General features: G+C 42.0%; 1 protein-coding gene across 3 annotated transcripts in view; it reads left to right on the top strand.

Annotated features, from left to right (window-relative positions):
- CDH13 (cadherin 13) overlaps positions 1-27,067 on the top strand; it is a 1,400,946-nt gene that overhangs the window by 574,111 nt on the left and 799,768 nt on the right. The window contains exon 6 of one of the 3 annotated variants that reach the window (XM_078063201.1): positions 4,204-4,224. The exons of the other annotated variants lie outside the window; for them this stretch is intronic. Coding sequence (XP_077919327.1) covers positions 4,204-4,224 — 21 coding nt within the window. The remainder of the gene's footprint in view (positions 1-4,203; positions 4,225-27,067) is intronic. 3 annotated transcript variants of the gene reach the window in all.

Raw genomic sequence — 27,067 nt, 5'->3', positions numbered from 1 at the left:
GTGCACATCTCTTTGTCTCAGAAGCACATGGTGGTGGTTTAGGGACATTCAGTTCTGAAGGGCTTCATACACCTGCGGGACATGTACGTGAATGTGTACTGAAGTGAATTGGAAACTGAGCTGCTTTGTTGATGTTTCCTGTGTAGGTTTTGAAATTGGGATTGAGAGTGGCATTATCTGGGCAGGAAATATAGGATTTAAGGGCTCTGAGTAGTTGAAATAAGGGTGCCGTCTTTGGGGAAGGGATCTGTGATGCAGATGGGCTTGGGGCTTCAGAGCTGTGCCATCCCTCTTCATGTATCAGAGCTGCACTATCTCTGAGGCTTCCAAGCTCTGCTTTTGACACCTGCATCCAGCTAAGAGTTGCAAGCCTCTCCAGACACAGATACTAACACCTTATTGACTGATGTGGACTCTTCTATGCATCAAAGGGCTCAGTAATGGTATTAGCTGGTGGGCTCTTTTCAAGTGCAGAAAGTGCTTCTCTGTAGATAGTGTGCCAGACTACGTAAGGGTTAAGATAAAAGGCTTCAAAAAGGCAGCAGCTTCCTAGAGGCCATGTATGGGCCCTCATGCTGCTGCTTTGGCCATGCTGACCCCACCCTGCCAGGGCCGAACTATGCATGTCTCTCTCTATCACCTTGGATCCTGTGAGCCCCAGATTTCTAAGCCCTCACCACAAAAACAAACCGGAACAAAGCTTCCGAGACTACCTGATGCTCCTGCTGCCTATGACTCTGCCACCTGTGCCATTTTGGAAAACATAGACCTTGAAGTTCCATCAGATTTGGATTTAAATGTCAGCTCTTCCCTAATTGACTGTGGGATCCTCAACAAGTCTCTTGGCCTGTCTGAAATTTTATCATCTATGCAACAGGGCTACTCTTGCCTACCTTGTAGGACCATTGTAGATAGCCAGCTGTTTAACACACCCTCGAGTGCCTATTCAAATACTGGCCACTGTGCTGGGCACTCTGTCGAACTGCACAAAACAAGCATGATCCCCTCCGTCAGGCAGTCTCCAGTGCTAGAGTGGATATGCCAAAGTTCTAGGCCCAGGGAGCACATTTAGGCAATGTTTCATTCATTTCTTTTTTTATCCTTCATGCACCATATTCAGCTGAGAATGCCACTTGTTGCCCCAGGTAATGCACAGTGGGATGCTGGGAGGCATTGTGTGGTTAGCAGACAGCTCTATAGGGAGTAAAAGCCGGGATACAGAGAACATGGAAGTGGAACGGGGTGAGGGTCAAACCCCTACTGAAGATGCAATGTGGGCGCCCACATCACAGCACTACCTGTGATGAGCCACAGGCCCAGAGAGACGATCTACATGCCTCTTTCTCTGGGCCTCCATTTCCTCGCTTACACAGCAGAGACAATAACCGTACATACGTCTGAGGGTTGTTGGAAGGATTAAATGAGGAAGTATGTGCCAAGTGCTTAGAACAAAGCCTGGAACTTGGAAAGTGCTAGATAAATGGTAGGTATTATTTCCATTTTCAGAATCAAGCTGCTTTCATTACTGCCCACCAATGTCAAAAGGAAGTCAGATGGGAACGGTGACTGGTTGAAATCCTGCACCAAACCGCAGGCCCTTCAGATGTGGTTCCATTAGTCCTCTCTTTCCTTTTCTACTCCTGACTCTCATATGCAGATCTCCTACTGTGAAGAGTATCGTCCCTAATAGTAGAATATCACTTTATGGTACTATTTGTTGACCATCCATTATACTGTGAGGTCTCAAGAGCTTTAATTACAATAATTTGAGGTTTGTTCAAAGCATTATATTCCAGAGAGTTCAAAGATTTTTTAATTTAATTATATGCAGTTTAACACCACAGATGACTATTGAGAAAAGGGAAAATGCTATTCTTTCTGAGTACAAGACACATGTTTAGGACTGATAAAATACATTATTGTATTTTGTTTCACAATAAAAAGAAATGTATTACAAAGTAAGGCAGTTAGTTGATGTTGGGATGCTTGGTCTGGGGCATTGTTGCCAGAAGCAGGCTTGATTCTGGTTAAGAGGAGGGTGCGCATGGGATCAGTCTTGCATGCAAGTTAGGAGTCCAAAGGCCAGTTCCCACAGGGGCCTCAGAGCTAGCCTCTCTCCCACAGAGACTCATATTAGCCGTGTGAACAGGCACCTCCCTGTTCTTTCTGCTATTTATAGTAATAATTATTCATTGCCATCTGACTTCATTCATTCCATGAATATTTACTGAGTACCTACTATGTGCCTGACACTGTTCTGGGCCCTAGTGATATAGGTGTGGGCACAATAAACAAAAGTCTTTACTTTCAAGGGGTTTATATTACAGAGGAAAAGAAAGAGAAAACCAGTAAAATGTGGGCTTGTGTTTGTGCATAAAGTTAGTGAAGCCTATGGAGAAAAGTAAAGATGAGACACCATTGGGGAGGGATGGTTGTAATTTTATGTAAGATGGTCAGAGAAGGTCTCACTGAGAAGGCAATATGTGAGCTAAGACTTGAAAGAGCTAGGGGAATGGGGATGCTGCAAGCACAGGTAACAAGTCCTGAGGTGGGAGGGCACCTGGTGTGTCTGAGGAGGCACAGGGAGACCATTGTGGAATGAGGGGGAGATAACAGAAGATGAGGTTCAAAAATTATAGGACGGAAAGAGTGTGTTTTGATTTTTTATCATCATTAGTACCATCCCACTGTCCCCCCCACCACTCCCCTTACCAGATACCTGCTGAGACTTAGCAGGGAACAGGCCATAATCCCTGCATTCCAGAAACTCAGACTCTGCAAAGGAGACAAAGGACAACATGATCTTCCCTACCAATGGAGCAAGCACAGATTTTAAGGGAGTTCTAGGGTGGACAGAAAACACAGCCTAAATGAGAGAGGAGAAGGAAGACGTCTTGGAAGATGAGATATCTAGGTCCTTGTGAGGTCAATGGACATCAGCTAAGTGAAGTAGTCAGAATTTGGCTAGGTTTTGCTGCTATGAGAGCCCTGAAATCCCATTCTGTAACCTGTCTTGCCTCTTCTTTCAACTCTCTCTACCCACTCTCCATCAAATCTATTGTGGGTACCCATTCCTTTTACTGACCACCCTCCAGACCTAGAGGAGGTTCCCTCTCATAAGTTATGATCCTGACCTTCTTCCCATGGCATGCACGTCCACCCCTCCTGGTTCAGTATGTTGACAAGCAGCTCTTCCCACCTCAGCCATGTGTACTCACTCTATTTAGGAATCTATTTCTCCTAAATCCATGACTCTATGTGTGTAGCTCAGTGAAATCTACACCCTGAGCTCCAGTGACCTCCAAGGAGAAGGGATGGTGAATATAGCAGTGACAAAATATGCACACATGCTTAAATATGTGAGCACATATATACATGAATATACACACACACAGTTGAATATAAATGTATGCATACCCCACATATGAATATACACACAACACACCTATGCTTACATATAAATGCATGTGTATACACATATACATAAATGTATGTATATAAACATGTATGAAGATACAGATACACGTTTATATATGAATGCATGTATATGCACACGGATGGATGGTGTGAGTGTGTGCATTGTGTGCGTGTATATTCTGGATGCCTAATTGTGCGAGGATCTTTACACCTGGTCTCCTTTTTTATGTACACCACAACCCTGCTATGCATGTGCGATCACTATTCCTGTTACGTAGATGAGGAATTTGAGGCTCTAGAAGTTTAAGATTCTTGCCCAAGTTCACACAGCTCTTAAGTTCTGAAGTTGACATTCAAACCAAGGGCTAGAAGATAAGAAAGACCTTCCATTCCAGTGCTTCCATGGTGTTAACAGAAAGAGCAAAAACAAACCAAAAAACTGAATAAACTGTCGGTCTAATTCTTGAGCTGCTCGTAGAAAATACACATAGAGAAATGACTAGTACATAATGAGATAATTTCCATGAAAGAGGGGAGGGGAAGCTGTATGAGAGCATAGAAGAGAGAATGGTATTTGAGTTAACTCTTGAAGGATGAGTAGGAAGGAGTTTGCCAGAAAGGGGTGGGGGAGTTAATGATTTTGCATGTCATTTAAAGTTATAGGTATCATTACAACAAGATAGCCAACATTGGCTGTTTAGATGGGCTGAATAGGTTTTAAATTCCTTCGGCTTAACAGCCACAGAAATAGGGGCATTTTACAAATAAAGGCAGATCTGGCCTCAGCCACCATTAAGCTGCATGCAAGTGAGGGCAAGTCTCCAAAAATGGCACTCTCCCTCTGCCGTGACATTTGTCTCTTCATGTGCCTGCACACAAGAAACAAGTCTACTGTTAGTGGTGTCATCATTTGGAATAACGAAGAAAACATGTTTGCAGGTAACATGAGTCAGGCCTTTATAAAGCATTTTCAGTGGCAGAGCAGAACCTGCTCCCCTCTGAGCACCTTTTGAGGGTGGATAATCACAACCCGCTGCTCTGCCACGAGGTGCTTTGAAGATCGTGTGGACATTCTTTCAGCAAAACCATTGGCCATGTGTGATTGCTTCTATTTATTCAATAATAAATACGAGATTGACTTTTATGGGGGGGGGGGGAAGTACACTCCGCACACAGACTGGCTGGGTTTCATTGTGTAGAATGTTTTTATTGCCTCAAAATAATCTTCTGATTGCTAGATGAGTAATCCCATAATTACAAAAACAATCAATTAATTGATCTAAATTAATCGGATAACATATTTTATCCTGCTAAGCATGAAGGTAGATTTTAGGGAACTTTCCAGAAAAGAGGCATTGAACCTTTATAGCCACCAGCCAGGGATAATGATACAGATTCAAGTCTCACATGCTTGAGACTTCTAAGTCAGCATATTTTGGAGTTAATATGTGAGGAGCAATGTACTAAGGTCTTATGAAGTCTTATCTCTTTCATTCTGCAAAAAGCTTCAAACCGTCTGCATTCCACTGCTCCCCCTTCTCCTGTGTCAGAGTTGTTCCTGTCTGGGAATGAGACTGCCTTACTTCTTTGGCTGCTTCTTCCATTTCCCTATCTCTAGCTATACTGTATTGGATGTATGATGGCCCCGGGAGACAGAGGAAAATAATATATTAATGGTGGCAGAGTTATCCAGGAGGAGATGCCACTGAGCGAGGACCAGATAGCACTGAAGGGGATAGGGAAGGAGTTTTGTATCCTCCCTCTTTCTCTCTTCTCTTATTCTGTTCTTCCTTCCTTCCTCAGTACTTATGGAGTGCCCTTGATGTACTAAGCACATTTTAGGCAATTGGAACACATCACTGTACAAAAAAGGCAGAGATCTCTATGCTTGTAACTGACATTCTAGCAGGAGGGACAAATAATGCAAATGATAAGTAAATCACATAGTATTTTAGAAGCTGACAAGTGCCATGGGAATAGCAATCGTAGAACAGAGTAAGGGCATGGGAGTGTGGGGCCAATAGGCAGAGAAACTTGCTAGTGTTAAAAATGGTCTATGGAATATCTCAGAGAGCACAATGTAGTTGGATGAACCAGAGGCCCATCCTCACCCTCACCCTCTATGTATCATTTATGTGAATACAGCACCAACTTCTGTTTCTTAATTTTTAAAACAGGGATGTTTGTATCTATCATGCAGGAATATGGGGAAGATTAAATAAGATATTGTTGGAAATATCATTGGTTTGTTTATACCACTCCTCATTAAAATGACAATAATAACAATAACACCACAGATTTGAAACAGTTAATAGTGTCTGTAAAGCCCCAAGGATGGGTCCTGGTCCATATTGGGTATTTAGTACATGTACACACCTGTAATCATAAAAACAAAACAAAAACCCAGCAACAGGAGCTCAATTGTTGCACTGTCATAATGCATAAGGCACTATTCTAAATGCCTCACGGATATTAGTACTTTTAATCCTTACAATCCTGTGAGGTAGAAGATATTTTATGCCCATTTTATAGATAATGAAACTGAGGCACAGAGAAGTTAAGAAATTTCTCCAAGGTCTTTTAACTAGTTAATGGTGGAGGCAGGATGTGAACCCAGGCATCCCACTTCTCGAACTGCATTGCTGTTATTCCCAGGGTCCCAAGACATGGAAATAAACCATCCATTCATTCATTCAACCAATATTTATTGATCATCTACTATATGACAGGTCTGTGATAGGCACTGAGGATATAGAGGTGAACAAGATAGAATGGGTCCCCTCCTGGGGCACCTGGGTCGCTCAGTCAGTTAAGCATCCAACTCTTGATTTTGGTTCAGGTCATGATCTCCTGATCCTGGGATCAGGACCCTAGTCGGTTCCATGATCAGCTCGGAGTCCACTTGAGATCCTCTCCCTATGCCCCTCATGCTCTCTCTCTAAAATAAATAAGTAAAAAATAAATCTTAAAAAAAAAAACAAAAAGAAAGGGTCCCCTCCCAAAAATGTGTGAGTAAATGTGAGACTCACACTTTATCTGAGAGATTTATCTGAAAAGACAATCTTTAATAAGGATGATATACTTCTGCCCCAGATTTTCTGGGTATGACTCTGAATGTAAATACTCCACCCCTTTATTGGACCATGAGCACCAATGTTTGGCTGCAGGCATGAGAGATTATCTTCATTCATACAAAGAAGCCTGCCCTTCTCTTGCAGAGTTCTTCCCAGTGATTTGGTGGGACCTGCCTCTACAGATGAAGGGCAAGTCTTGTGACTTTTAGACTATGATCTCCTCATTAGATAAAGCCATCAATTACAGCAGAAACCATCATTATTGGCAAGCTGGAGATCGGCTGCCATCAGGGAGGAATGGGCTCCTGTGGAAGGTTGCAAACTGATGACTATTTAATCCTTGAACTTTGACAGCAACAATATTAGTTGAAAGTCTGTAATGCATTCACATTCTCATCTGACATTTTCCCCCGCATCATTATTTATCTGGTTTTACTTTCAAATTCCCCGTAGGATCATTGACATGAAATTCTGAAGGGAAATTTGGAACATTAATGACTATTTAAAGCAAATGAGTAAGTGTCCTTTCCAAGAGGAAGTTACCTTTATGGTGTTGGCATAGGCTATTCTAAAAATTTATATAATGAGAAGGCAACACAAGGTAGATGACTAAAATTCCCAGGTTTGGAGTTGGCCTATGCAGCCTCTGTGAATTTGGCCTGGGGTAAGATCTGCATGGCCTTGCAAGGCTGGTTCCATGTGCAGGGGAAAGCTTGCTCTCCCTGAATTCCTTCTTTCTATACCTGATTCTTGAGTGACTTGATGTGCCAGGCATGGAGTTGGATGCTGAGCTTATGACAGTGAGCACAGACAGTCATGCTGTCTAGGAGGGAGGGGAGACCCTTACCAAATAATGCTGTTCCTAGATATCTGAACTACAAACATAAATAAGTGCCCTGAATGAGGGAGAACAATATTCTGTAGCCTTGAATAACTGAGGGCTCTGACCCTGCCTGGGGGTTAGGGGTGGTCATGGACAGCTTCTCTAAAGAAGAAATATTTGCCCTGAATGCTGAATGAAGAGTAGGGTCTAGAGAAGCAAGGAGCCAGGTGGGAGGAAATTATTTCAGGAACAGAGCAGAGCAAGGTTTCCGGTGAGTGTGTGTTCCCTTCAAACCATCTGTGCTTCGTGGTCCTGGAGTTCTCAGCTCCACTGATGTGAGGACAGTGCTGCCCACTGACTTGGCTCCCGCCCACGGAACCAAAGGGGTTTCCCTCGGTGATATCTATAGCTAATGTGTATTGAGTGCCTACGATGCAACAGGCTCTGATCCGAGGGCTTTATGTGAATGAACTTATTTGACCTTCTAGATACATTAGCCTCGCCTGGTTAGAAAAAGTGACATTGCCGATGATCAAAAGAGAACCAGCAGTGTTTGCAAACAAACAAAACTTGAAGCACCCCCAATGTCTATCAAAAGGGCACCAGTTGAATGAGCAATGGAATGCCTGCCCAAATGAGTGCTATGCATCCTGAAAAGGAATGGGGAGTATGGCTATAGACCATTTTGGAATAACCTCCAGATGTACCATTCAGGGGAAAAAATAAGGTCCAGAAAAGTGTATAGTGTGCGACTGCCTATCTACAGAAGGAGGTGGATACATATTTATATATAAATTTACTTTTATTTGCTTAAGGTAGATTGAACCATACTATTAAAAAAGGGTACTATTCCAGTTATCTATTTCTGTTTAACAAAATTAGTGGCTTTAAGTAGCAACACTATTTTATTATTATCTCTCATAATCTGGGGTTGACTAGGCTCGACTAGGTGGGTCTTGTTCATGTTTGCAGTGAGTGGCTGAGGCTGGAATCATCTGGATCATCCACAAGCTTGCTCACTCATGTCCTGGTCTGGAGTGGGAAGATTCAAGCAGTGAGGGGTGAGGATGGAAGAGCCAGGGCTCCCCGGGTATCTCTCTTTATCTCTGTGGTCTCTCCAGCCTACAGGCTTCCAGGCAGCTGGCCTTTTTACCTGTTTACTCAGAGCCTTAAAGGTGCCTTTCCTTTTTTTTTTTTTTAAAGATTTTATTTATTTATTTATTTGAGAGAAAATGAGAGAGAGAGAGAGAGCATAAGAGGGGCGAGGCTCAGAGGGAGAAGCCAACTCCCTGCTGAGCAGGGAGCCCGATGCGGGACTCGATCCCAGGACTCCAGGATCATGACCTGAGCCAAAGACATTCGCTTAACAACTGAGTCACCCAGAAGCCCCAAAGATGCCTTTCCTAAGAGTGAGGCAGGTCGAGCGGTATTACCTTTTATGATTAGTCTCAGAAATCACACAGTGCCACTTTTGCCACATTACACTTTTTGAGACAGTTAGAAGGCCCACCCAGGTTCAAGTGAGGTGAGACAGGAACAGACCTCACCACCTAGAACTTACCACCTGTCCACGAGGACATGCTAAGGTCTGGAAGAACATGCACAACTGAAAATGTTGCTATGGCCAGTTCTTGAAAAAAATAATAGGACACAGTTACCCAAAGTGAGAAGTATGGAAAAAGTACAAGGGAACAAAATATACAAGGAAAAAAGTAGACTGTTTTGAATAAACCTTATTTCATAAATTAGAAAATGAAACTAAGTAAAAAAGGCAATTCTAAAATTCAAAAGTCAGAGAAATAATTGAACCTAAATGTGTACTCAGGAATGGCATAACCCCCAGAGAGAAACTATCCCCAGTGAATTTAAAACATAGTAATTTGACGGCATCCATTATTGGGATACACTTTAACAGTGATTTAAGAAAAGAAAGAAAGAAAGAAAGAAAACGGAAAATCCTCACTGTTTTCAGTAAGACTATTGTTGGAAGTAGCATTGATGTTGCTATTGTTGTGTATATTGAGAGGCCAAGCAAATGAGTAATTATGTTTTGAGGAGAATTAGAATTTTAAGGTGTGGGAAAAAGAAGATACAGATGTAAGATCAGTGAGGTTAGTTAAAAATGTTACAGCTCAGAATGGGAAGTAGCATTATCAATATGAATTTATTATGTATTTTATCTTAAAAATTCATATATTCTGTCTCTGTCCATTAAGAAGGCCTAGAAACAGTGACCAACCCAATAATACTGAGCTTCGTTAGCGAACAGATTATGGTCTTTAATTACCATTTCTCTGCAAAAGCAACCAAGTCTCCTTGGGAAAATGGTTGATTTCATGTCTGGGGCAGGAATTGCACCAGATAAATCTGTAAAATCTTGTCATATCAAAACACATGGAAGTTACTCGATGCTATTAGGGTCATGTCATTTAGAGACATGAGCATCAACAGGCCAAAGATGAGATAATCTGAGTACTAAATCAAGATTAGTAATTTCACTGGACTGAAACACATCAGTTAGATTCAAATCCACAAGTTCATAGTGATAGGGAAAACAAAATTACTTATTGGTCACCTTTCACAGATGATAGAGACCAACTCATTATTTTAGAAACTGGTAAATGAAGGGAAAGAACCAAACACATATCTTGCTTTTCCTTTTAGAATCCCAGGTCAGGAAAATTGCATAGTTGATGAAAGGAGTTTCTCTTTATAGTTACAAATGATAAAGAAATGATAGAATTAGAATATCATGGATTTGCAACCCTTACTTAATGAATGGATCTAGGCAATGGCCGTCAATGGTTGCTACTATCATAAAAAGGGAGACCAACAGACATTTGTATTTCCTGAAGGAAATCCACATGAGCTCCTGTCAAGTTGTTTTGAGCCCAAATACCAAACCTGCATCTGATCACGCCTCCAGGATGTAACTACCTACTTATAGGAAACACAGTAGACAGGTGAACATGTTCAATGACACCACTGTGTTGCAATCAGCCAAACATACTGTGAAAACAACCCAGATGATTCAATGAAAAGTTACAAAGACAAATATATATACATATATATTATATATGTTTATATGTTTTATATATATGTATTTATATAAATGGGAGCTGTATGAATTAAAAAGCACGTAAGCGATACAGCAATTCATCATAATGTTTGGTTCTAATTTGGATCCTGATTAAAAAATAAGCCATGAAAATTATAAGGTAGTTAAGGAAATATAAACACAGACTGGATATTTGGTGGCTTTTAGAGATTCTTGTTATTTTCATTCAGGTGCAGTAAAGTATTGTGCTTGTGTTAGGGAAATAAAGTTTCCATCTTTTACACACACATTATAAATATTTACAGATGAATGGTATGGTATCTGGAATTTTCTTCAAGACAACCTGGGGAGTGGATGGGTGTTCAGTTGAAGCCAGGGTAGCCAAGAGTATAATACTGAGATCCAGTGATGGATACAGAGAGGTTCATCACATGATGATCTCCACTTTGGTGTTTCATTGAAATTTTCAATATAAAAATATATAGGGATAAAGGACTTTCTTCTTTCCAAAGGGCTTCTCATCTACAATTTTAGTCAGTAAATATCAGAAAATGGTCAGATGGCACAGATGTGTCTCACCGTAGCCTGCCGAGCAGTGGGGGGCACCCAGCTCTTCAGCTCCCCTCTCTGATACTGTTTCCACAGCCAGAATCTAGCAGGAAAATGCTGGGAACATACTTTGTGTTGTGCCATCTTTAAACAATGTCTCACTTTCTAGGAACAAAGCAACTCATTTTTTTCTTGATGCTTCAAAAAACAAAATGATAGAAAAACTTCTCATTAACTGAGAAATGTTTTTGATCCAATTTTGAATTTAGTGAGCAGTGAGAACTAAAATCTCTTTGGCCTGTTTCTCTTGGATCTAAACAATTTCAGCAAATATTTTCAAGATGCATTGTCTGCTAAGGGAGAGGTGATTCTGATTCTGAATTACTTTGCTATAAATAAGCACACTAGAGCCAAATGAAAACCTGAAATCAGAGGGTTGCTTTTGCATGAAGTCAGACTTACTTTAGAACTGCAATGTCTTCTATGTGGCAGGAAGCTAAAACCATTCAAGTTGAAATTCTGATTTTAATAATGAATGGGGACAAAGATATAAAACGGTCGTGTGGTTTTTATTTTCTACATACAATCTCAAATTCAATCCCAAACGTAAAGCATTGATAAAATTTTAAACATTTTAGTAATTTTAAATTGTTCCATGCCACACGTGATCAGAACCCCAATCATTTTTAAAATAGGTGCTTCTATTATATGTATATGTATAAAAAGTCCTCCAGAAAAGTTAAATTACCTCTCTTGTCTCAGGAATAGAATCCCAATAACTTCCAGATTGAAGCACTTATGAAAAAAAAAAAAAAAAGGTGAAGTGCTCCAGTAATTTTAAATTGCTTCATACAATGAAAAGTGCCTGTAAATTACTGAATGTGGCAATTTGTTCCATAAGTAACTTAGTGGATTTGCCGGTGAAACACTCTGGCAGTTACCCTAGATCATTTCAGATTGAGCATACACATCTAAATGGGATTAAAATGTGGCATTAGCAAATACTGACCACAGGAAAGTGAGGTGGGTTTCAATTTCAACAGCTGGAAATACTGAGAGCTACCATAGTTGATTCTCAGGGGGCTTGGGAAAGGTACTAAGAATGCGAAATTGAGCTAATTACAGAAAAATGCCACATGGCTGGCTTTGGAATGATTCATCAAGCCCCTGGCATGTTCTGCTTACCCTCTGCCTGATGATAAAGTAGGGGTTATTTCTGTCTGTGGACACATTTGGCTCATATCTCATCCAGGCAACACAGCCTCAGCCGTGCTCTGCTGGTGCTAATTTCTTTTAAAAAATAATAAGGTTAATTTAGTAAAATATGCTTTTTGGGCTTTTAGGATGGGACAGGGAAAGTTTGTCATTTTCCAAGCAGATAGTGCCTTAATCCTTTCTGATAGGATGTCTTCATCTTTACCGTTTTGGATAAGAATTTGTTTATTTATTTCTTTTCTTTTTCTTTTTTTTTTACTAACATATAATGTGTTATTTGTTTCAGGGGTACAGGTCTGTGATTCGTCAGTCTTACACAATTCACAGTGCTCACCATAGCACATACCCTCCCCAATGTCCATCACCTAGCCACCCCATCCCTCCCACCCCCCACCACTCCAGCAACCCTCAGTTTGTTTCCTGAGATTAAAGAGTCTCTTATGGTTTGTCTCCCTCTCTGGTTTCGTCTTGTTTCATTTTTCCCTCCCTTCCCCTATGATCCTCTGTCTTGTTTCTCAAACTTCTCATATCAGTGAGATCATATGATACTTGTCTTTCTCTGATTGACTTACTTCGCTTAGCATAATACCCTCTAGTTCCATAAAAAAAAGAAAAAGAAAAAGAGGGGCGCCTGGGTGGCTCAGTCGTTAAGCGTCTGCCTTCGGCTCAGGTCATGATCCTAGGGTCCTGGGATTGAGCCCCGCATCGGGCTCCCTGCTCGGTGGGAAGCCTGCTTCTCCCTCTCCCACTCCCCCTGCTTGTGTTCCCTCTCTCGCTGTGTCTCTCTCTGTCAAATAAATAAAACCTTAAAAAGAAAAAAAAAAAAAAAGAAAGAAAAGAATTTGTTGTTTAGCCACAAGAGGGCTGTGGTTACTGGCTCCAGAGACAGCTGCAGTCTCCAAGGATACAAAAGGGTCATCAAGGGTCTGCAAGCCAGAGGGAGGGAGATGGAGCCAGGAGTTTCGAGCAACAAGCCTTAGCAGATGGTTGGGAAGGGGACACGTGATGATTTTCATGACGAGGTGGTGATGTAAGTCCTGTGCTGGAAGTGAGGGTGGGTAGAGAAGTAGGTCCTACTCTTCTTAGCAGTGCACTGTAGAATCAAGTAATCAGTAGACAGACCTATGCAAGCTTCCTTCTGGGCCTTGTGTGAACTCTTGTCTTTGGCTTCACAAAACAGTCCCCACTCTAGGGAAACTGAGGTAGGACTGGAACCTCTGGGGAGGATTGAGTCTAAAAGATCCTCAGCTTTGAGAGACTAGGCCAGATTTTGGTTGGGTTATTTGAACAGCACAATAACAGGGAAAGGGAAAATAACTGTGAGAATTTATGGGGTAGGGATGGTCAAGTGCAGTATGAGTAGGACATGAAGCCAGAGCTTCCCGTTTGTTCCTGATCAGAGTTGTCACCCTGATGGAGATAGAATACCTCAGGAGATAGGAGGAGTAGATGCCAACATCCCGGTTTGCCCAAGACTGTCCCATTTCTAGCACTGAAGGTGCCGAGTCCCTGGAACTTCCTGGTCCCAGACAAACAGAGACAGTTGGTCATCCTAACTTGAGAGGCTAGGGAGGATGTCTTTTCTGGATGGGTTTAGTCTGGTAGTTTAGCTCATTTGTAATTGATTGGAAAGGTTTTCCCTAGGAATACACTTTCAGTATCATCCCCGAACCATCACTGGAGCTGCATCTAGGAAGAGGGTTTAGGAGTTAGGAAGCTGGACTCCTGGCATCTGCTTCCTCCGTGGTAACCACTTTTGTATCTGTTTCACAGACTAGGCTTTAAACAAAGTTTTATGGATCAGAAACTTCCACAGTGAATGCAGGGTTGGAAACATTAGAAAAAGATGGGGATGAGAGATTTATGGATACATGGCAACACATTGTCCCTAAGTAAGACTAGTCCGTGGAAAATGGTTTAAGAGTCCAGCCAAGTCCTCCAGGGGCTTGGCAAGGTATGTGCCCCTGTGGCCTGGGCCCAGCCTGAGATAGCGCCGCCAACCCATCAAGGAGGAACTAGCCTTCTCTTACCACTTAGCTTTCCTCTTATCTGCCCCCTCCCCACTACCCCCACGCCCCCACCCCAAAGTTCTTCTCAGTGCAGATCTAATGTAAGGAAACATAGAGCCTTTAACACCACCTGACTAGGATGATGGATATGGAAATAAGCACTTTGGGAGCCCTGTCTGCCTCCCTGTTAAACCATTTACACTCTTGGGCTCAGAACACCTCCCAGGCAGGAGGGGCCGGCACGGCATTTGCCTGCCTCCCACTCCTGTTTCCACTGCTACCTGAGAGGAAATAATTTGATTTGGGACTGCAGGGGGCAAGGCAGGAAAATGCGGTAAGAAGCCAGAGAAAATCAGCAAGAAAATTACCAAAAGGGGGAAAAAAATCCAACTGGCTGCTTATTTCCTACAACAGGACTTAATGAAATTCTGTCCCTTCTTACACAGCTATATTCGGTTTGTTTTACATTGTTTGGTATGTAAAAGGATTTGGCTTTGTGTTACAGAACTAATTGCTTACTAGATATTACATGGATATCAAAATACTTTATAAATATTAATTAATCTTCACCTAATTCCCTGGCAAGCACAAACAACCAGTGGCATATTTATTGAATGTGTAAAGCAATAATCTGGTTCTTTTTTTTTTTTTTTTTTTTTTTTTTTTTTTTTTTTTTAATTTTTTTTTATTGTTATGTTAATCCCCATACATTACATCATTAGTTTTAGATATACTGTTCCATGATTCATTGTTTGTGCATAACACCCAGTGCTCCATGCAGAACGTGCCCTCCTCAATACCCATCACCAGGCTAACCCATCCTCCCAACCCCCTCCCCTCTAGAACCCTCAGTTTGTTTTTCAGAGTCCATCATCTCTCATGGTTCTTCTCCCCCTCCGATTTCCCCCCCTTCATTCTTCCCCTCCTGCTACATTCTTCTTCTTCTTTTTTTCTTTCTTAACATATATTGCATTATTTGTTTCAGAGGTACAGATCTGAGATTCAACAGTCTTGCACAATTCACAGCGCTTACCAGAACACATACCCTCCCCAGTGTCCATCACCCAGTCACCCCATCCCTCCCACCCCACCCCCCACTCCAGCAACCCTCAGTTTGTTTCCTGAGATTAAGAATTCCTCATATCAGTGAGGTCATATGATACATGTCTTTCTCTGTTTGACTTATTTCGCTCAGCATAATACCCTCCAGTTCCATCCACGTCGTTGCAAATGGCAAGATCTTATTCCTTTTGATGGCTGCATAATATTCCATTGTATATATATACCACATCTTCTTTATCCATTCATCTGTTGATGGACATCTTGGCTCTTTCCACAGTTTGGCTATTGTGGACATTGCTGCTATAAACATCGGGGTGCACGTAGCCTTTCGGGTCCCTACTTTTGTATCTTTGGGGTAAATACCCAGTAGTGCAATTGCTGGATCATATGGTAGCTCTATTTTCAACTTTTTGAGGAACCTCCATACTGTTTTCCAGAGTGGCTGCACCAGCTTGCATTCCCACCAACAGTGTAGGAGGGTTCCCCTTTCTCCGCATCCCCGCCAACATCTGTCGTTTCCTGACTTGTTAATTTTAGCCATTCTGACTGGTGTGAGGTGGTATCTCATTGAGGTTTTGATTTGGATTTCCCTGATGCCGAGCGATATTGAACACTTTTTCATGTGTCTGTTGGCCATTTGGATGTCTTCTTTGGAAAAATGTCTGTTCATGTCTTCTGCCCATTTCTTGATTGGATTCTTTGTTCTTTGGGTGTTGAGTTTGATGAGTTCTTTATAGATTTTGGATACTAGCCCTTTATCTGATATGTCATTTGCAAATATCTTCTCCCATTCTGTCAGTTGTCTTTTGGTTTTGTTGACTGTTTCCTTTGCTTTGCAAAAGCTTTTTATCTTGATGAAGTCCCAATAGTTCATTTTTGCCCTTGCTTCCCTTGCCTTTGGCGATGTTTCTAGGAAGAAGTTGCTGCGGCTGAGGTCGAAGAGGTTGTTGCCTGTGTTCTCCTTTAGGATTTTGATGGACTCCTGTCTCACATTGAGGTCTTTCAACCATTCTGAATCTATTTTTGTGTGTGGTGTAAGGAAATGGTCCAGTTTCATTCTTCTGCATGTGGCTGTCCAATTTTCCCAACACCATTTGTTGAAGAGACTGTCTTTTTTCCATTGGACATTCTTTCCTGCTTTGTCAAAGATTAGTTGACCATAGAGTTGAGGGTCCATTTCTGGGCTCTCTATTCTGTTCCATTGATCTATGTGTCTGTTTTTGTGCCAGTACCATACTGTCTTGATGATGACAGCTTTGTAGTAGAGCTGGAAGTCTGGAATTGTGATGCCGCCAGCTTTGCTTTTCTTTTTCAACATTCCTCTGGCTATGCGGGGTCTTTTCTGGTTCCATACAAATTTTAGGATTATTTGTTCCATTTCTTTGAAGAAAGTGGATGGTATTTTGATGGGGATTGCATTGAATGTGTAGATTGCTCTAGGTAGGATTGACATCTTCACAATATTTGTTCTTCCAATCCATGAGCATGGAACGTTTTTCCATTTCTTTGTGTCTTCCTCAATTTCTTTCATGAGTATTTTATAGTTTTCTGAGTACAGATCCTTTGCCTCTTTGGTTAGATTTATTCCTAGGTATCTTATGGTTTTGGGTGCAATTGTAAATGGGATCGACTCCTTAATTTCTCTTTCTTCTGACTTGTTGTTGGTGTATAGGAATGCCACTGACTTCTGTGCATTGATTTTATATCCTGCCACTTGACTGAATTCCTGTATGAGTTCTAGCAGTTTTGGGGTGGAGTCTTTGGGATTTTCCACATAAAGTATCATATCATCTGCAAAGAGTGAGAGTTTGACTTCTTCTTTGCCAATTTGGATGCCTTTGATTTCTTTTTGTTGTCTGATTGCTGTGGCTAGGACTTCCAATACTATGTTGAATAGCAGTGGTGATAGTGGACATCCCTGCCGCGTTCCTGACCTTAGGGGGAAAGCTCTCAGTTTTTCCCCATTGAGAATGATATTCGCTGTAGGTTTTTCATAGATGGCTTTTATGATATTGAGGTATGTACCCTCTATCCCTATACTCTGAAGAGTTTTGATCAAGAAAGGATGCTGTACTTTGTCAAATGCTTTTTCTGCATCTATTGAGAGGATCATGTGATTCTTGTTTTTTCTTTTGTTAATGTATTGTATCACGTTGATTGATTTGCGGATGTTGAACCAACCTTGCAGCCCAGGGATAAATCCCACTTGGTCGTGGTGAATAATCCTTTTAATGTACTGTTGGATCCTATTGGCTAGTATTTTGGTGAGAATTTTTGCATCCATGTTCATCAGGGATATTGGTCTGTAATTCTCCTTTTTGATGGGGTCTTTGTCTGGTTTTGGGATCAAGGTAATGCTGGCCTCATAAAATGAGTTTGGAAGTTTTCCTTCCATTTCTATTTTTTGGAACAGTTTCAGAAGGATAGGTATTAATTCTTCTTGAAATGTTTGGTAGAATTCCCCTGGGAAGCCATCTGGCCCTGGGCTTTTGTGTTTTGGGAGATTTTTGATGACTGCTTCTATTTCCTTAGTGGTTATAGGTCTGTTCAGGTGTTCTATTTCTTCCTGGTTCAGTTTTGGTAGTTGATACATCTCTAGGAATGCATCCATTACTTCCAGATTATCTAATTTGTTGGCATAGAGTTGCTCATAATATGTTCTTATAATTGTTTGTATTTCTTTGGTGTTGGTTGTGATTTCTCCTCTTTCATTCATGATTTTGTTGATTTGGGTCATTTCTCTTTTCTTTTTGATAAGTCTGGCCAGGGGCTTATCAATCTTGTTAATTCTTTCAAAGAACCAGCTCCTAGTTTCGTTGATCTGTTCTACTGTTCTTTTGGTTTCTATTTCATTGATTTCTGCTCTGATCTTTATTATTTCTCTTCTCCTGCTGGGTTTAGGCTTTATTTGCTGTTCTTTCTCCAGCTCCTTTAGGTGTAGGGTTAGGTTGTGTACTTGAGACCTTTCTTGTTTCTTGAGAAAGGCTTGTATTGCTATATACTTTCCTCTTAGGACTGCCTTTGCTGTATCCCAAAGATTTTGAATAGTTGTGTTTTCATTTTCATTGGTTTCCATGAATTTTTTTAATTCTTCTTTAATTTCCTGGTTGACCCATTCATTCTTCAGTAGGATGCTCTTTAGCCTCCATGTATTTGAGTTCTTTCCAACTTTCCTCTTGTGATTGAGTTCTAGTTTCAAAGCATTGTGGTCTGAAAATAGGCAGGGGATGATCCCAATCTTCTGGTACCCGTTGAGACCTGATTTATGACCTAGGATGTGATCTATTCTGGAGAATGTTCCATGGGCACTAGAGAAGAATGTGTATTCCGTTGCTTTGGGATGGAATGTTCTGAATATGTCTGTGAAGTCCATTTGGTCCAGTGTGTCATTTAAAGTCTTTACTTCCTTGTTGATCTTTTGCTTAGACGATCTGTCCATTTCAGTGAGGGGGGTGTTAAAGTCCCCCACTATTATTGTATTGTTGTCAATGTGTTTCTTTGCTTTTGTTATTAATTGCCTTATATAATTGGCTGCTCCCATGTTAGGGGCATAGATATTTACAATTGTTAGATCTTCTTGTTGGATAGACCCTTTAAGTATGATATAGTGTCCTTCCTCATCTCTTATTACAGTCTTTGGTTTAAAATCTAATTTGTCTGATATAAGGATTGCCACCCCAGCTTTCTTTTGGTGTCCATTAGCATGGTAAATGGTTTTCCACCCCCTCACTTTCAATCTGGGGGTGTCTTTGGGTCTGAAATGAGTCTCTTGCAGACAGCATATCGATGGGTCTTGTTTTTTAATCCAATCTGATAGCCTGTGTCTTTTGATTGGGGCATTTAGCCCATTTACATTCAGGGTAACTATTGAAAGATAGGAATTCAGTGCCATTGTATTGCCTGTAAAGTGACTGTTACTGTATATTGTTTGTGTTCCTTTCTGGTCTATGTTGCTTTTAGGCTCTCTTTTTGCTTAGAGGACCCCTTTCAATATTTGTTGTAGGGCTGGTTTCGTGTTTGCAAATTCCTTTAGTTTTTGTTTGTCCTGGAAGCTTTTTATCTCTCCTTCAATTTTCAATGACAGCCTAGCTGGATATAGTATTCTTGGCTGCATATTTTTCTCATTTAGTGCTCTGAATATGTCCTGCCAGTCCTTTCTGGCCTGCCAGGTCTCTGTGGATAGGTCTGTTGCCAATCTAATGTTTCTACCATTGTAGGTTACATATCTCTTCTCCCGAGCTGCTTTCAGGATTTTCTCTTTGTCTCTGAGACTCGTAAGTTTTACTATTAGATGTCGGGGTGTTGACCTATTTTTATTGATTTTGAGAGGGGTTCTCTGTGCTTCCTGGATTTTGATGCCTGTTTCCTTCCCCAAATTAGGGAAGTTCTCTGCTATAATTTGCTCCATTATACCTTCTGCACCTCTCTCTCTTTCTTCTTCTTCTGGGATCCCAATTATTCTAATGTTGTTTCGTCTTATGGTATCGTTTATCTCTCGAATTCTGCCCTCGTGATCCAGTAGTTGTTTATCTCTCTTTTTCTCAGCTTCTTTATTTTCCATCATTTGGTCTTCTATCTCACTGATTCTTTCTTCTGCCTCATTTATCCTAGCAGTTAGCACCCCCATATTTGATTGCACCTCATTAATAGCCTTTTTGATTTCTACTTGGTTCGATTTTAGTTCTTTTACTTCTCCAGACAGGGTTTCTCTAATAACTTCCATGTTTTTTTCAAGCCCAGCTAGTATCTTTAAAGTGATGATTCTGAACTCTAGATCTGACATCGTACTAATGTCCGTATTGAGTAGGTCCCTGGCAGTCGGTACTACCTCTTGTTCTTTTTGTTGAGGTGATTTTTTCCGTCTTGTCATTTTGTGCAGAAGAGAATAGATTAATGAGAGAACAAAATGCTAGCAGGGTAACAACGTCCCCAGAAAATATACTCTAAACAAATCAGAAAAGACCTGAAGCAGTGGGAAAAGAAAGGGAAAGAGAGAAAAAAGAAAAGGAAAGAAAAAAAGAAAAAAGAAAAAGATAAAGATAAAAACAAACAAAAGCAGAACAAAACACAACAAAACAAAAACAGAATGTGATCAAATATGATCAGGCTGGATTATATATCAGTGCCACACACTAGATTTTGGGTGTATTTTGGTCTGTTAAAAGAAAGTCCCTCCCAAAATTTTAAAGAAAGAAAAACTTATATATGTACAAAAATAAGGGTTGATATGATGAAGGGATGGAATATGACTGTAAAGATGGAAATTATAAAAAATTTTAAAAAAGGATTTGATAAGTTGTTTGAAAAAAGAAAGAAGAGGATTAAAAAAAAAAAAGAAAAAGAAAAAAGGGAGAGAATGTGATCAGGCAGGGGAGTAGAAAAAAACCATACACTAGAGATTTAGAGTATATTTTGATCTGTTAGAAGAAACTATCTCAAGATTTTAAAGAGAGAACAACTTATATATATATATGCCAAAAATACGGGTAACTACTATGAAGGAATAGAATATGACTTTAAAAATGAAAAATAAAAATGTTTTTTTTTTAAAAAAGGGATTGATAAGATGTTGGTTGAAAAAGGGAAAAAGAAAAATTCAAAAAAAAAGAAAAAAGGAAAAAAGAAAAAAAGACAGTTAAAAAAAATAATTAACTTTGAAAGACTAAAGAATCATGGTAAAAAAGCCATGAATTCTATGTGCAGTGTTCCCCTAGCGCTGGAGTTCTGCCGTTCTCATTGATCGGTAAACTTGGTCTTGGCTGGTGTTCTTGCTGATCTTCTGGGGGAGGGGCCTGTTGCCGTGGTTCCCAAATGTCTTTGCCGGAGGCAAAATTGCCCCGCCCTTGCCGGTCCGGGCTAAGTAATCTGCTCGGGTTTGCTCTCCAGAGCTTTTGTTCCCTGCAAGCTCTCCGTACAGCTTTGGAGGCGGAGAGTGAAAATGGCGGCCTCCCAGTCTCCGCCCCGGCGGAGCCGAGAACTCGGGGTCCCGCTCCTCAGTGCGCCCCCAGAGAAAAGCAGTCAGTCACTCCCGTCTCCCCGGTCTCCGGCCGCACTCCGCGCTCACCCGGCCTGTGACCGCGCCTTTCTATCTGGCACCCGACCCCGGGTGGAGTCTCCAAACCCAGCAGATCCCTGCGGTGCACTCCCGCACCTCTCCTCCCGGGGGAAGAAGGTGAGTCTCCCTGGATCTGCCGCTTGTTGGGTCCCTGCTGGAGGAGCAGTGGCCCGACTGTGCCGCGGATCACGGTTTATAGCAACTCCGAGCTGAGAGCCCGCGCCTGGGCTCCGTCTCTGCAGCCGGCTTCCCTGCTCGGATACCTGGGAGCTCTGCCGCACTCAGGCACCCCCGGTCTTTCTGTGACCCCGAGGGTCCTGAGACCACACTGTCCCGCGAGGGTTCCACCCCCCACTTCGCCACCAGAGTGACGTCCCTCAGGGGAGCAGACTTCTAAAAGTTCCGATTTTGTGCTCCGTGGCTCTATCACTTGCCAGAAGCGGCCGACGGAGGCCCCTCCCCCGCCGTCTATCCTCCCGAATATCGCCTCGGATTCACTTCTCCGCACGTCCTACCTTCCAGAAAGTGGTCGCTTTTCTGTTCAGAGAGTTGTTGCTCTTCTTTTCTTTGATCTCCTGTTGAGTTTGTAGGTGTTCAGAATGGTTTGATCCCTATCCAGCTGAATTCCTGAGAGGAGACGAAATCCAGGTCTCCTACTCCTCCGCCATCTTGCTCCGCTCTCCCCAATAATCTGGTTCTTAAAGACTTGTTTTCTCTGCAGAACTTTTCTTACCATCTCCATGTGTCAAAATGCTTCACCTCTGCTGAGGGCTGAATCACTCACCACTTCCATAGTAATCCTTAGAAAGATAACAATGAAGATGATGTCAGGAGTAACCAACATTATCACGTAATGAATATTTACTATCTGCCAGGCCCTGGAGTAAGCATTTCAGAGATATCACCTCATTTCATCCCCACAACAATCCAATAAGGAAAATGTTATTATTAACATTTTTTTTTCCCCCAGAAGAAGAGAAGGAAGGTTCTGAGAGCCAGATGGTGGCAGGGTCGAGTCCATGCCCCACTCCATCTGCACATCAGGCTAGGACGAGCCAGTGTGCTGTACCTTTTCTGATTCACTAGGGAGAATGCTCTTGGCCTTCCTGTCTATTGACTCCTCCAGCCATTTGTTCATTCAGAAGTGTTTCCTGGGAGGCCAGCTCTGTGAGACTCTGTATTGGGCTCTCTGAGGATGCACGTCACGCAGAATCCTGGGTAGTAATTATGGAAGTCAGCCTCTTTTCTCTCCTGCCGTCCTCCACAGTCCCCAAGAGCAGCGAGCAGCGTGGGTCGCATCAGGCACAGTGCCTGGCACAGTGAACATTCTTGAACAAATGCTGAGCAGCAGAGCTTCTTATGCATGAGTGAGGGGCAGGAGCCTGAGAAGATGAGTGTGCTTTCTTCTTTCCTAAGATTCATTATCGCGTAATTCCACATTTCTTTGTGGGATTATGTTCATCGTCTTCTTAGCTTGACACTCCCTGAGAACAGGGACCATGTCAGTTTCCTTTAGCACTATATCCCTACTGCTTACCATAGTGTCTTGCTTCTCAAAGTCCATGCGCCAGCAGCATCAGGGTCACCTGGGAGCTTGTCAGAAAAGCAGAATCTCAGGTCCTCCTCAGACCCACCAAATCAGAATCTGCATTTTAACAAGGTCCCAGGTTATTTGCATGCACAGTGGTTTTGAGCAGCCCAATCTAGGGATTTCATTGCAGTCAGTGGTTGTGATTTGCAAATTGTCAGCATTTCAGAAGTCGACTGAAATCACATATTTATCCTGGGCTAGGTCAACATCAAGTTTCTCTGCTTTGAGTCAGAATTCTAGCAACTCAGCTTGGTTATCTAAGCCGCTTCTATTTGACAATTATGTATGTCTTTGATTTGTTTTTTTTTAAAGTGGCAAGGTGGGGAGGCCCTAGGAGATGAAATGATTATTACTGAGTAAGTGCAGTTTGCTTGGAAGGCCAAAATTTTTCAAAGAACAAGAGGCATCAAAAGGAAACAACCCAAACAACAACAAAAAGGTTTCCCGATGATGAAAAGGCTGAGGATTCCAGCTGTGGGTCATACTGCCCTAAGAAAAATGAGCCACAAAATAACAATGAGATCCAGGTCATCTCACTTTTGAAACAAAAGGGGAAAAGAGGAAACACATCCTCAGATACACGTATTTCTGTTGGTCCATATGCTTCCGTGGGGCTGGCCTTGTGAAGACAACCTTCCAACGATTAATTGAATTTCTCACCTTTTGTTCAAATGCCTTGGCCCCTTGGTTTTTAAATAACATCTAAGGGCAAAAAAGACCCAGAACTTTGCTGAATGACTTTTCACGATGCAACGACATACAGGAACACCCATGCTCCCAGGTTCTCTCTGTTAACAGTGAAATTATATCAAGGATGACCTTTTGAAGGAATAAAACCCATTATCACGTGGGACGTGGTAGCTATAAAAGATCAACACCCGGAAGCCAAAGCAAAATCCCACATATGATAAATTAATTAGAATAGAAGTTACACAAAACCTAGACCTTCCATGTGACCCTTATCTTATAATTACCTCTTCTTTAAAAGCAGAATGGAATCTTTTATGTATGAAGATGTTAATGTTGACCCTAAATGCATTAAGAGTCAAGGAGACATAGTTCACATATTGAAAATAAGATTTGATTGAGTGCTTGCAAGTGGTCTGGTGAAATCTCATTAAACTACTGTTTATTTTAATTCCTTATAAATGGCAGAATTTTAGCCATTAATTATGAACATGAAACCAGTTAGAAAACAGGTTTTGCAATATCTAGAGCTTGCTTTTCAATCCTGATTAATGCATTGTTGTTCTTATAGTTTTAAGTCTTTTAGAGCAAACAGGTACTTAGGTGTAACTTTTCACCTCTTCCTCCTCCTCCTCCTTGTCATTGCTCTCTCAACATGGTTACAGAAATCCAGATGAAAACCACAAAACGCAGTCTACTAAATTTATCTATAGGCTGTGTGAAGTCTGCTGTCACTCTTCACAGTTATAATTAGATTTGTAAGTTATGTGCAAGATTCACAGGGAAACATACGAATCTAATACTCTTTCAGCTACTCCCATCACATAAAAGCAAAAATAAGAAAACAGTTACATAATGGCCTTCTGTTAACCACTTGAGGGCCTTGTGTTGCTTTTGCAATCAAGGGAGATGGGAAGTGACTCCATTTGCTTCTTCCCTGTATCCAGGGAAGAGCCTAACACCATGCCAGCTCCTGTCTTCCATCCACCCCAGGCCCATAGTCAGGGGACACCTGAGCCAGAAACAAGGCTTGAAGGAAGCCCCAGCTCCAAGCAAGCCGACCACACAGGGGCTACTTAGGAGATAAAATGGGGTGTGACCATTGTGAGGTTCTTTTCACACTTGATGCCATTATAATGTGAAAAGATCCTACACTGGAGCCTGGAGCAGATGAATAACACCACTATTGGCATTTTGTATTTAACAAAACACCTTTCTCAAGAAATGTATTACTCGCCTCGTGGGTGGGGAATTGTCTCTGAACCCAATCAGGATTAATCACTGGCCTGTGACTATTTCATTTTTAATAAATAATAATTTTCTCAATTCAGTGCTAGCCAGCTCGTCTGCTTTCGGAAGGTAGGATATGGCTGCCTTGTATTTCCTATACTAATAATACTTGGTATCAGAAGATTAACTCTTGATTCACTGAATGCAGTTCTTGCCACTAGGCCCTTGGAGGCCTTTTTTGTGCCCCGCCCCCTGCAACCTAGAACGCTGCACATAGCTTTCAAATGAATTTAAAGGGCAGTCCCTGGTGCATGAAAAGCAGAGGCCTGCCCCAGATGGCTGAGGGACAGTTAGTTTATCCTTGGTCTGCAGTGCCAAAGGAGAGGCAAGAGAGATATTTCAAAACCACCCGAGGCCCCAGTCACTCATGCATTCCTTTTGTTTCTCCATCCAAAGAACACCTGTTTGGGGCCAGGCATGATGTCAGGACTATCTGATGTTGTTGTACAGACATGAGAAAGACTCTCCAAAACACAGAGAAAAGAAAATGAAAAGGCACCTTTCATCACTGAAGCATGGTGATTAAGAATGTCAACTTTGGAGTCCCCTGGGTTCAAGTTCCACCTCACGTCTTTGCAGGTGGCCAGCCTTGGATCTGAGCCTCAGTTTGCTCACGGCTGTTACTCACCCAGTATATGTGTGCTCACGAGGTCGGCTCCACAGAAGCGGACTGCTGGGTCCATGGGGCTGAACATTAGATGTTGAGCTTGGCAGACGGTGATCTGGGGGGTCAAATCCAGCCTGCCATGTGTTTGTGTTCAGCCACAGGCTAAGAATAGTGTTTACATTTTTAAATGGGCCCATTTTAAATGCTTTTATAAGTACCTACATAATGTCCTCAATTTCGACTGTCGGTCCACAAAGCCTAAAATATTTATTACCTGGCCTTTTGAGAAGAAGTTAACAGATCCCTGCTCTGGAGCAGCACCGAGCAATAGAAATCTAATCTGAGTCACATACATACTTTAAAATTTTCTGGTAGCCACAGGAATAGAAGTAGGAAGAAACAGGTAACTTTAATTGTAACATGTTTTCTTTAATCGGACATATCCACAGTAGTATCATTTTGACATGGGAACAATATACACGTTACAAATAAAATACTTAACATTAGTTTTTCATACCAAGTCTCTGAGATCCGGGGTGCACTGTGTACTCGCAGCACATCCTACAGGCCCATGAGGCTTCTGTATTGGACAGCGGCAGACTCTCCTGAGTTTGAACCAGTTTATGCTCCTCCAGACATTCACAGAGAAAGCACTGCACTGTGTAAATTTCAGTTTCTTCTCTCTTAACTAGGTCACATGGCACCTGGATTTAAAATCCACAGCTGCCCCACCTTGAGATGCAGAGGCTGCATCCAAAGCCATAGCAGATTTTCCAGGGATAGTGAATCCAGTCACTTTATCCCTCAATCAGATGAAACGATCCTCTTTCTGCCCTTACCCTTGCTCTATCATTACTGAACCCACTGGCTGGTTAGCTGACCCACAAGGGGTGGTAGCTGTGTATAACTCTAGGATCCTAGATTGTGGGGAAACCCTGTGCCATGGCAGAGCTGACCGGTGGCCTCCTCACCCCTGGTCTCCAGATAGAACTTTCCCCTGGCTTGGAAGGTCTCAGCTCACGCACAGGAGGAGGCCGGAACTGCCTTGCTGTGATGACCAATCTATATTCATGCTTGCCTCCAGCAAACAGGGGACATTTAATTCTTGGCCAGAGTTTCATCAGCTCTATCAGTCTATGACAATAAAATGGATATATGTCTTGGTCACACCGGGAGGTCTCCCCTGCAAACACTCCGGGAGATCACGCTTGAAGCCCTGAGCGGAGCCTCATTCACTCAGGCCCCCGCTCATCAGCAGTTGCCATGATTCACTCATGGCATATGTCATGCGTCTTTAATAAAATGTCGGAAATGTTTTCTTCCTTGCGCCTTTCTGAGGCTTTGAGTACAAATATGAGCTTTAGCTGTGGAAGATGCTTCATTTGCGTTTATTGAATAAATGAGCGATTGAATGGCAAATCATTTCACGCTGTGGTTCTCAAACTTGACTGGGCTTTGGCATCACCCAGAGGGCTTGTGAAACACAGATTGCCGGGTCCCACCTCCAGAACCTCTGACTCAGAGGGTCTGAGGTGGAGCCTGAGAACCTGCATTTCTAACAAGCTCCCAGGTCACACAAAAGGTGCTGGGTCGAGACCACACTTTGAGAACCACACATCTAAAAGGTAGT

This window comes from Halichoerus grypus, chromosome 15 (genome assembly GCF_964656455.1).
Source record: "Halichoerus grypus chromosome 15, mHalGry1.hap1.1, whole genome shotgun sequence".
Classification (NCBI taxonomy): domain Eukaryota; kingdom Metazoa; phylum Chordata; class Mammalia; order Carnivora; family Phocidae; genus Halichoerus; species Halichoerus grypus.
The sequence above is the reverse complement of the archived record's forward strand: the minus strand, read 5'-3'. Positions and strand labels throughout refer to the sequence as shown.